Source organism: Hirundo rustica, chromosome Z (assembly GCF_015227805.2).
Source record: "Hirundo rustica isolate bHirRus1 chromosome Z, bHirRus1.pri.v3, whole genome shotgun sequence".
Classification (NCBI taxonomy): Eukaryota; Metazoa; Chordata; class Aves; order Passeriformes; family Hirundinidae; genus Hirundo; species Hirundo rustica.
The window spans coordinates 40,134,074-40,146,258 of NC_053488.1; the positions used below are offsets into that span (position 1 = coordinate 40,134,074).

At 40.0% G+C, this 12,185-nt stretch overlaps 2 protein-coding genes across 7 annotated transcripts in view; one reads left to right on the forward strand and one right to left on the reverse strand.

Annotated features, from left to right (window-relative positions):
* The window catches only part of AOPEP (aminopeptidase O (putative)), a 287,414-nt gene that overhangs the window by 222,413 nt on the left and 52,816 nt on the right, over positions 1-12,185 (forward strand). The gene's annotated exons all lie outside the window — the stretch shown is intronic.
* FANCC (FA complementation group C) overlaps positions 1-12,185 on the reverse strand; it is an 83,269-nt gene that overhangs the window by 7,985 nt on the left and 63,099 nt on the right. For all 6 annotated transcript variants that reach the window (XM_040089519.2, XM_040089518.2, XM_040089521.2 and 3 more), the window contains 3 exons: positions 10,499-10,598; positions 2,636-2,711; positions 1,701-1,782 (listed from right to left, as the gene is read on the reverse strand). In XM_040089519.2, coding sequence (XP_039945453.1) covers positions 1,701-1,782; positions 2,636-2,711; positions 10,499-10,598 — 258 coding nt within the window. The remainder of the gene's footprint in view (positions 1-1,700; positions 1,783-2,635; positions 2,712-10,498; positions 10,599-12,185) is intronic.

Below are 12,185 nucleotides of genomic sequence, written 5' to 3' on the forward strand. Positions count from 1 at the left end.
ACGAGCAGACATTCTATTATATGGTTATATTATTGTAATGCATTATGATGGATTATATTTGTTTGTTTGTTTGTTTGTTTGTTCTAAGGTTGTGTTTCTTTAAGAAGTCAGGGTCACACTCCAAGGACAGAAAGGTTTGACATACTTCAGGGATGAACAGGCAAGCACTGAACTGCAGCTCATACAGAAAGTGAGAAGCTACCACTAGACAGCCTGGCCTCAGAGGGAACAACAAAAAGCTTTTTTCTGCCACTCAGCAACAAAAAAAGGCCCCTGTGAGCTAACTGAAACCAAGCACAGTTGCATGTCTCTTTGTTCCAGTACACAGGGGGAAAACTGGGACACAGTGGCTAGACAGCAGCCAGGCACAAAGGGACCTGAGGGTACTGATTAAAGGAAGACTGAAAACAAGCCACTGTGTGCCCAGGTGGCCAAGAAGGCCAATGGCATCCTGGCCTGTATCAGCAACAGCACCAAGGTAGTGACTGTCCCCCTGTACTCGGCACTGGTGAGACCACACTTCCACTGCTTTATCCAGTTCTTCCCTCAGTTTAGGAAGAATATTGAGATGCTGGAGTGAGTCCAGAGAAGCGAGCTGGTGAAGGATCCGGAGAAGAAGTCCTGTGAGGAGCAGCTGAAGGAGCTGGGGGCAAGCCAGGTGGGGCTTGGTCTCTTCTCACAGGCATCAGTGACAGTTCAAGAGGACACAGGCTTAAGCTGCACCAGGGGAGGCTTAGGTTGGACATTAAGAAGGAATTCTTTACAGAAAGAGAAATCAGAAATTGGAACGGGCTGGCCAGGGAGGTGGTGGAGTCACTGTCCCTGAAGATGTTTAAAAGACTGGATGTGGCACCTGGTGTTGACAAGGTGGTGTTCGGTCATAGGATGGACTTAATCTCATAAGTGTTTTCCAACTTAGGCAATTCTGCGATTCTGTACTCTTGTTTTGCAAGTCTGGCTGGCCTTGGTGTTCTATCTATGAATTTCTTTCTATGAATTTCAAGTTTAAATCAAAATTAATTTGGCTTCTTTGAATTTAAAAGCTGTTCAACATTCTTTGGACAGCTAACTCTCAGACCAGACCTTAGCAAACTTGTATCCAAGCTCTATACAAGTCGGGTCTCATCACGCTCCTTATAAGAAAGAATTACAAGGCAGCAGCAGATAGAGATGTATGCTTTTTCATTCTTTTCATACAGTCCTAGAACATACCCTACCAAAGCATAATTCATGTAGACAAACAAACCCCAAGGGCAGCAGGTCAGAAACATGCAGTGACAGCCCAAAGATTAATACAACAAAAAATGATACTGCAGTCTGGCAGTCATATATTTATGAAAATAAGGAAGTCTGCAGTTTGGATGTTTGTACAAGCCTGCAGAAAGTTCCTTCATAAAACAGGGTTAAAGGTCTTGAGGGAGAAATGGGAGAATAGACAAGTAAGCATTTCCATTATGCAGCTAGATATTTGTTGGAAGGAATGACAAGATTTTGTTCCCTCAGAGGCTTATTGGCCAGGTATATAGATAGTATAAAGCTCAGGTTTTGTTAAGTAATCCAAGTCCTATTTTTAAAAATAAAGTCCAACTTAGAGAATAGTAAAAAATGAAGAAATGCAGCCACTAAAGATTTCAAATGACACGGCCTTTCACAAACTAACATGCAAAGGATAAAACATTTGAAGATCGTATACTGCTTACCTAACGTTTGTATCTTCTACTAATGCTTTGACCATATCCGAAATGTGTTTCAAGTGTTGAGACCAATATGTAGTTGGGAGCTCTGAGGATGAAGGATGGAAACAAAACTCTTAAAATCATAGCCTTGTCCACTAGACTGTAACACTGAAACATTAAGGTAACTATAAGATTTCTCCAAATGAATTCAGTTATCACAAATTATTTAAAATTTCATTTTAAAATTTCCCAATTTCCAACAATACCTATTACTGTGTTTCATGCAACAATTCACTGATAAAGCTGATAAAAGGAAGTATAGCCAGGAATATTGAAATGAGGCTGATGTGCCTTTGCTACCTCATTATTAATATATTGCAGTAGCATTCTCAGAGGCTCTTGTGCTGAGCTTTAATTATTGTTCATAAAAAATCATACCAAACTGAACAGTGGTTTCTTGATTTTTATGAATAGGCAACCTGAAAAAAAATTTGGTTTGCAATCTAAGCTATCAGAATTCAAGCATCACAGAGAAACAGACAGCCTGTTTCTTGTGAAATACATAGGAATTTTTCCATAATGACAATTACTGATATTATAAGAAGATTGCAGCATTTTTACAATCTCTGTAATGTGGCTTCATTTCTACATAATTATGCATGCCTTCTTTGTTATTCACTTCTGATTTAGTTTTATTTACAGTTACATCTGTAATATTGTTACATAAGAATCAGATGTTCCTGCAGAAAAATATATTAAAAGAATATTATTAAAATTCCTAAATCAAACACACCCTAATAAGGAAATGGAAAAAAAAACAACAAAAAAAAAAAAAAAAACAAAAAACCAAAAAACAACAAAAAAAACCCCACACCTCTATCCCTTTTAAAGCTATTTTAAGACATATACAGACCATGCAGATTTTCACAATGCTGCAAATACTTTATGAAAAAACTTACCAAATGGACGTCTGATTAAACTTCTAACAAGAGGCTGGTGATGGTGCGGGAAGTAGGCCTTCAGTGGAAAATTATGCTAAGACACAAAATCATTATTTCAGAAGGTATCTGGTCTGTCTTCAAAACAAACCCACGGTGAATAATCTCATCTAAGGCATTAATTAACAATACACAACTGAAGCAAGCAAACAGAAAATTAACCCTTTAGTTAATTTTAGGATTTTGCATTCAAAAGGGGGATATTTAGGAAATACTTGCTTATGAAAAGTAATTATTTATAGATTTTAAACTTATAAGCATAAAAAAAGATTCAGAGCATGTTACTGGTCTTAGTCTTTTTCCCTGTAACCACATAAGTTTTCACTCTTAATATGCAAAGCTTATAAGAGACAGTAGTTTAATTTAATTTTCCAGTGTAAACACATTCACAGATGACACTAAACTAAGAACTATCAACATCTATAGAATCTGAGGGCGTTGTGAAGATTATTGCCATCTGTTCAACAATGGAAACCTAAAATTCTTAGGACATGATCCAGCAGCAGGTAGGGCAGTCACAGAGAACAGACTTGCCCTGTTTATCTGAGAAAGTGCAACCTGTATACTGTGAACTCTGCTTGTGTAACTGAGACTAGCAGTAGCACACCTTTAATCTGTTCATTCTGCAAACGAGTACTACAGGTACATCTAACAAGGAGCATGTATGTGCAAGTGCAACACCAACTCCCTTTGAGACAGACAGAAAGCCAGCTAGGCCCACATGGTGATCACTGACACAAAATCTACCTGGAGTCTAGTAACTACCAGAGCACAGCAGGGTGAGCACTGGGTCCAATCCTTTTTAACATTTTCATTAATGAACTGGATGAAGGGGCAGCAAGGTCCCCTGGCAAGTTTGGTGATGATACAAAACTGGGAGGAGTGGCTGATACATGACAGGGCTACCATCTAGAGGGACCTTTGTGGCATGAGGTGTTTCTTTATGAGACCAGATGACTGTTGATGGCAAAAGGAAAGAGCCTGCTCTCTCTCACCGGGGGGCATATCACAGCTTTATTCTGGAGTCCTCTCCCCCGAGAGACCCAGACTCCGCCCATCCCAGGCTTTTTCCCAGGGGGGAAGGGCCCAGAGGCAGGGACAAGCCACTGCCCAACCAGGGACAAGGTGGGAGTGGAACAGAGCTGGGTTACATTCCAGTGTGGGAGGATGGGCACTGCTGAGCAGGGACAGACCACGTGATATAGTTAAAGGGGAAGAGAGAAAAAACATTACAAATCTGATGAAACACAGTATAAACCCAATTAATGCATTACAACATTTCCCCTTATTAAAGTAAGAAGGAGGAAGGCTCAGTTCATGGGAGATGTTCAGAGTTCGGACCTTGAGTACCTTTAAAGTTGGAGAAGAAAAAAATGCCACCTAGTGCAGATAAACTGTTCAGAAAAATACTGTTAAGGAAAGATGATAATTAGAAGGAGAGGGTTCGGCGCTTTCTCCTCCAGGCAGCACTGGCCACTTGTGGGGGCTCTGCAGGGGGTTTTGCAGTTTTAGGGATGAAAGGTTTCACCCACTCAGCTGGCACCCACTTGGGACCTGGGGGAGTGGACACTTAGGCATACCCACAACCCCAGGTGACCAGATCATGAGGACTTTTTGTTTCTCTGGTTGCTGGATCCTTTACTATCATATCCGGTGACTTTTGCTGCAAGGCAGAACTGGTTAAAGCAGGATTATTTAGTTTAACATTTACATTTTCTATTTTTTTTGAAAAATTCCCTTTGAACCCTTGAGAGCTCCTGTCCCCATTGTCCCAAAAGTCCAGAAATTGCTTCTTCAAAGGGCATTGAGATGCCCAATGTCCAGCCTGATCGCACAGGAGACACGTTGTTCCTCTCTTGAGCGGTGGCCGTGGCACAGGTACAGGAAGCACGGTGTCTGCAGCAGCAGCTTTTTGTGGTGGCTTGACTCTGGAACTGTGGTTTTGATGAGCTGTTATGAAGGGAATCTTCCTGGCACACACCTGGAGCATGTCATGTAAAGCTGAAGCCGGTTCTATGGACAGGCTGAGGATAGCTGCCTTGCACTGTTCGTCTGCATCTGCCAGAGCCAGCTCCTCCAGGACCTGTTCCTGGGCTCCTTCATTCTTAACCTGTAACTCGATAGCTCAGGTTAATAGCTCCACAAATGTTACTAAAGGTTCTGATGGAACCTTCTTTATTTTACTGTAAGTTTGGAAAGACTCATTGGGCTGGGTTGCTAATTGAATTGGCAGATTCTTATTATCAACAGCCGTTTCAGGATTTTGCCAAAGCTCCGGAAGCAAATCTTTTTGAAGGTCAAAGGGAACTGTAGTATTCCTTGCTAAATGTGCTTCTAAACGTTTGCAGAAGTATTCTCTTTCATATCCACATTTGGCCTGAGCTTTGCATAAACCCTGAATCGCTTGTTGGGGGAAGGGGTCCCAATTACTGAGGACAGCACCCCCTCTTTTTGACTGTTGATATGTGAAAGAGGTGGCAGAAAAGCCGGGATCGCTTCCTGCTTCCAGGTTCCCGGCTCCCCGCCCTCCCCCAGGGCATGGGAACCAGGACTGTGGGTGGGGAAACCGTGGGAACCAGGGGCAGGGAGGGGCTGGAGGGTTGAGTCACACGGGACAGAGTCGGAGGGCAGAGGTTTGAGGGTAGGGGGCAGAGTCAGAGGAGAGGGCAGTGCCAGGGGCAGCACCGAAGGGAAGGAGGGGTCTGGGGAGAAGAAGGGATTGCGGGAAGGAGGGACAGACAAAGGAAGAGACTCCTCGTGGCTCGGGAGCACATGGCTTGGCCATTTTGGACAAAGGAATCCCCTCCATCTTGTGACCCCCCCACCTGGGGACCACTAAGATGGGAGGTTTGAGCACTCTGACTGCCTGCAAAGGTACAAGCTGGAAAATTCACAAAGAACTGGTTTTTTTCCCTTTTCATTTTGCTTTTGCAATGCAAACTTGTTTTTTAAGCTATAAAAAGCAAAATTTGCATTTTCTTTATTATTAGAGGAGCCACATTCAACTATTTTATTTGCAACAGCTTCCCAAAATTCCGGGAAGCTTATTTGCTCTAATGATACATCTGAAAATTGAGAAAATATATATCAAATTAATTTTTTCAACTGTTTCTTTGGGCAATGGGTCCTGCCATTTTCCAAGGCACTTAAAATTTGATAATAGATTCTTTTTTGAGACACAGACAGCCTAGCACCCATTTTTGGCTCAGATTTTAAGTTTCTGTGAGCCCTTTAACTGTGGCTGGGAAACTGAAAGTTAAAAAACCCTCAGTGGAGGGAGAAAAAAAAAAAGCCAAAAGGGGAAACAGTTTCCTTTTCCACCCCCAAGGCTGCCGGAAGAAACGTGCTGTTAAAGCACCCTGAAGGTTTATTCTGAAAGCAAAACCTTCCCCGAAAGGAAAAAACCCTTTTTCCTGAGGATTACTGCTTCTTAAAAAGATTTTCCCTTAGAAAACCGAAAGAGGTGCTCACCAAAAATCCAGTGTTCAGACGAATCTTTCCTTTCTTTCCCAATCACTCCTTTTGCCTGAGACTGACACTTTTTGGTGCAAAAAGAGCTTCCAGTCCCGGTTTCCAGAGTCAGCTTTCTACGAACATGTGGTCACCCTCTCTGGGAGCAGCCTGCCATTCGGGTGGCTTCTTTGCAGCACTCCGATGGGTTCTTTAAGTCCAAAGAAGAAAACTACAGCCCTGGCCTGTAGAATCCTGTGTTTCAGAGACTCCACAGTGAACGCCAAGCCTGACGGGTTGTGTCTCTGCGTGGGTGGGTTACGTTTCGTGACTCACATACCTGCGTGAGATTCTTCGGCCACTTGCTCCACAGGTGGTTCTTCCAGCTTTCTGGGAACCCCCTGTGGCTTTGAGCCACATGTTTGGCGCCAGATGTGGAATGAGGTGTTTCTTTATGAGACCAGATGACTATTGATGGCAAAAGGAAAGAGCCTCTCTCTCTCACTGGGGGCATATCACAGCTTTATTCTGGAGTCCTTTCCCCATGGACGCCAGTGCCAGAGAGACCCAGACTCCGCCCATCCCAGGCTTTTTCCCCGGGGGAACGGACCCAGAGGCAGGGACAAGCCACTGCTCAATCAGGGAACAAGGTGGGAGTGGAACAGAGTTGGGTTACATTCCAGTGTGGGAGGATGGGCACTGCTGAGCAGGGACAGACCACGTGATATAGTTAAAGGGGAACGGAGAAAAAACATTACAAATCCGATGAAACACACTATAAACCACATTAATGCATTACAACAGACCTTGAGATGCTGGAGAAATGGGCTGACAGAAGCCAAATAAATGTGAACAAGGAGAATATATAAAGTCCTGCACTTGGGGAGGAAAAGGTCCAGGCATCAGTACATGCTGTCAGACACCCAGCTGGAGAGCAGTTTGCAGAGAAGGACCTGGGGAGCCAGTGGAAACCAAGGTGAGTGTGAGTCATCAGCGTGCCCTGCAACAGAGCAGCGAGTGCTATCTTGAGCTGTATTAGGCAAAGGATTGCCAGCAGGTCCAGGGAGGTGCTCCTTCCCCTCCCATCAGCACTGTAAGGAGCCATTGCAGCAACTTAACCTGAAATACCCTGCTCAGTTAAAAGGGCCATGAGGATCATTAAAGGACCAGAGAACTTCAGTGAGGAAAGGCTGAGAGAGCCTGGAGGAGAGAATGCTCAAGGGGGATCTTAGTAATGTATATAAACACCTAAAAGGAGGGTGAAAAACAACAGAATTAGGGTTTTTGCAGTGGTGCACTGTGACAAGATCAGAGGTAATGGCATAAACTCAAGCACAGGAGGTTCTATCTGTTTATCAGAAAACACTTTTGTAATTTATTTTTTCGCTTTCTTTTTACTGTGAGGTGACCAAGCACTACCACAGTTTGCCCATAAGAGTTTTAGGGTCCCACCTGGACATAGTCCTGGACAGTTGGTTCTAAGTAGGTATGCTTTGGAGCTGGGGAGTTACACAGGATGATGTCCAGAGGTCCCTTCCAATTCTCAAGCAATCTGTGATTCATTGGCATCTTTGAATCTCCGTATCATAAATCTTAGAACTCTTCTGTCTTCTTTTTTAGGTGTAAGAAGGCATTTAGCTAACAGATAAACGCAGATTGGGAATATGAACTCTATAAAATGTGATAGAACTGTAAATCCAATGAAGACTATTTAATAACTATTTTCTATTGTCATATATATACATGCATCTTATAAACAAACATAAAGACACTTCCTACTGCTTCTTTTTTGTTCTGTCAACAACAGTTAAGTGAAATTACAGCATGTGAATATATACACTCTTCTCAGACAGCTCATGTATCACTCGTATAGTAAGACTCTTGAAGTCTACTTGTGGAGAGGAATTAGGCTAATTAGAAAAAATAATAATTCCTATAGTAAAGTATGCATGTACTCAATTAACTTGCACCAAAAATTCCCATGAAAATGCAGCCCCTTGATACATTTAGTAGTAAGCAAGACAACCCACAGCACATGCTACATATGAAAACAGTATTGTGAAGCAAGTGAAAAAAGGTTTGTTATATAAACGAAGTATTTTCGTCAGTTCTTTCCTCACATATGCCATCACAAAATGCAAAACAAGGTACTATCAGACAGAACAAGTTTGGATGTGGCTGATTCTAATAGCTGCCATGATGTATAACAGGAAATGAACATTGAATACTGGTTTAAAATATTTATCCAGATATTTAAAACAAAATTCCTAAGTGAAAACCAATGATAATTCTGGAATGATCAAGGGAAAATAATTAATGAGGAAATTATAATTTCCATCAAATAGAAATATGAACTTTAACTTCATAAATTTACAAGCAACCATCTACCCAACCATCCTCAGGTCAGCTTTCATGAGCACCACCAATTTAAAGAAAATCTGCGAGTACGAAACATATCCCAACAGTGATCTCAGTGTACTCATTCTCAAATTTCTTCTTCAATGATTAAAGAAATGGAACTTTTTCCTAAGTATGTTTATACTGTTTTCAGTCTCCAAAAATATGGAAGAAAATAAACCCAGTAGCACTGTCTTTCCCCACTCTTCAGCCTTTTTTTCTGCCAGACCCTGTTCTCCCTAAATGGTCTACAAAGTTATTATAAAAGACAGCTATTTCTGACCACTGCCACACCGCAACAAAATCACTCTCCTATCACACAAACCTGTGAACTGCCAGACACAACGCAGTTCTTTTGCAAATTTTATGGATGCGTGTTTACTTAGAGTTTCTTCAATAAACTCTCTATAAATTCCAAAGATCTCAGTGACCAGGCAGAACCCACTTCATCTTCTGTCATTAATGTTTTTACCATTCTTCTACTTAATGCTAATGGAGCACATTATGTCCTGTCAAAGGCAATCAGATACCACACAGACAGACACCTTATGAATATATGTAATGATGGTATAAACAAAGGAAAAAAAAATGGATCTGACTAAAATTTAGGAAGCAATCTGTACCTGCCTTTTTGCAAGCAAACTGTTAGCTAAAATTACAGTGGATTCATAAACTTGAGACAAGGAACTTTTAGTTCTATCATTGAAGATAATATCCCAATTAGAACTGCACGACTTAAACAGTATACAAGTTTAAAAAAAACAACTCAATATTTAAAACCACTTTAGAAAAATGGCCAGTAGTTAATGTTGCAATGCCAGCAGGAGTGAGGACTTTCACCTTGAAGAAAACGTATTGCCTGCACAGCAGGATTAGCTCTTGGGTGTCTGACGGGTGTGGAATCTTTACTTTAATTCTCACCCACTGATCCCCACCTGGGGCTACAGTGTGCTGTTTCCGTGCAGTCAGGGCGGCACAAGATTATCATGCACAGCACTAAAGTACTAAGCAAGACAGCTGCCTGAAGCTAGAAGACAGATTCAATCACACTGCTAATTAAAAGCCAGTATGCCACAAGTTTCAAGAAACGCAGCATTCTCTTAATCACCATCTCCTTGAAAAAGATGCAAAAAAATCAAAGAACTAGAAATTTTCTTAAATTTAAAGTGGAAGGTTTTAAATGACAGGATCTTTCCAAATTTGCAAAAAACAAACAAGATGGTCAGGATGTTGCCATGTGATTTGGGAATCTGAACTCAATTTTGCAACCTATAAGTAAGATAAGATTTTTCATATCTGTATTTTGAAATTTTAAGGTAAGAAACCAATTTTGCTGTTTCAATTGTTTAAATTAACACAAAAGTAATTCCACTTAATTCAGTTCAGTAAGACCTGTATAAATATCAGTGCAGAAGAAGAGAGACTAAGCTGTGAAATTTGAAAATTTAGACCAAGGAAAATTTCAGAGACCATTGTTGAGGATCAAGCACTGAAATCAGTATGCATTCTGTGTCCCAGTATGTATTCTGAACAGACAAATATGACTATTCAATATCCTACTTAAAATTATTTAGGGGACTGGGAATAGGGTTGTTATCCCTGCTTCATTTTTTATCAGAGACTCTGCTACTGCAAAATAAAAATGCATATAGCATTTCCTCCTTTTTATCAAATATGAATGTTCATGTTCACTCCTCAAGCAGAAACTTCAGCATCAGGGGAACTGAGCCTGTGAAAAGCACTTTAGGTGGATGTACTCAAGGGTTAACTTAGGTAAATTGCTCTTACATATTGGTTTCATGCTATAATTTATTGTGCAGGTAAAGATGTTTGAGCTGAACTTTGGCATATCTATGCAGCTATTATTTACCTCATTATATTCAATCACTTCTCTTAAGAATAGAATTGGGTTTTTTCCTTGCAAAATTTTGCATTTTCTCCCTGGAAAAACACACTAAGAAAGAGATCTTGACTAACCTGTTTGTTTTCATTCTGATGAACCTGAAGGAAGAGCTGTGTAAACACCTGTATTATTGTCACAACTTCTGAAGTTCCATCAGTTTCCATCAATGCATTCCTACACATTGAAAAGTTAGATACGACAGATCAGATAATTAATCTGGTCATCACACCACTGCTAACTGAAATGAAAGAAAAAGGTATATCCTTTGTATGCTGTAGATTCAAACTGTGTCTGAGCTCATTACACCACTAACAGAAATACTAACTTTGCAGGTTTTTTAGATTCTATTTTTAATTAAAACAAAACAAAACAAAAAAAAACCTCATGCACAACTCCTACAAATAAAATTAGATTTAGTACATATATACAATATACATGCAGACACATAATTTATCCTACCTTAATAGGTATAAATTTAAAAAGACTAACACAACTTTATTAGCTAAATTTGGCATCTGATCAGTTTATTGTGTTCAGAGCAACTACTCCCATGATTAAGTTAACCATACTTCATAGTCTTTTGTGGGACTACATCTCATAGGCCACTCCAAAGGTTTACAAAGGTGAATGCTTTAACTTGCCTCCCATAGTGCAAAATAACCTTGAGCAAATGGAGCAAGTGGAGAAAAACACATGGCAACAATTTTCATTCTCTTATTTAAAAGATATATAGTAAGTAGAAAGGAGAGAAAAAAGTTCAAAGTAAGTTGCCAGTGAGATACAAGTATTAGAGAATTGTTTCATTCCTTCCAAAACATATGAAGAGCAAACACATGTAATGTAGAAATGTCACAAATCTACAGGCAAATATAATCACTGATATAAAAAAAAGAAATAGTACATGGAAATTCAAGACAGCCTAGGTGTATGGACTTCTGTATAGCCACACATAGCAAGAAAACACTGGGAAATAAAAGCAGTAAGTAATATCACTGTGATAAGAAAATATAGCACAATTAATCTCAATATGCATGCAAATAGGAGGAAAAGTTATCACAGAAATAGTCACTATGCTTAGATCCATACTTCTAACAGAACACTAATCCCAAACATAAAAGAAATTTTGTGCGAGCTATAGATGCTTAACACAGTTTCCAAGCAAAGGAAGTATATATTCTTTATCAGCAGTGCTCTAAAATCTCACATGTGATTGAAACTGGAATAGTCTCTTAACAGCTGCACTTAATAATAATTGGAAGCATGTTAGAGAAATACCACAAAAATAAACAGAAGGCTGCATAAACCAACTGGTCTGCAAAAACCAGCTAACATATACAACTTCATGTAAGTATCAAGAGGAGGTGAGACATCGTATTCTTAAAATACATCAAGCTTTTAATACCAACAATGTAAAGAAACAAGCAAACTAAGCAGAAACAATTCAAAGTAAAGACAGGGAGCAGAAATGTAGGCTTAGAAACAGGAAAATGTAATTTTTAAAGACAATTTGAAACATTAATAGAAGTGCAAAGTTTTACCAGGAAATACTATGTTGGACAAAGTCCTGCATTAGCTGAGAAACATCATTTTATCCATTTTTACTGTCTACCAAAGGGAAAGGATGCAAAAGAGTAGTGAAGTCCTATGGTTTTTCTTGGAAAATATTTTATATAACATGACCTTAAATAAGCCAAGAGGCTTGGACAAATTTTGTCTCCCTGTACCACCGGAATATACAGTCTCCAGCTTAAGACATCAGTA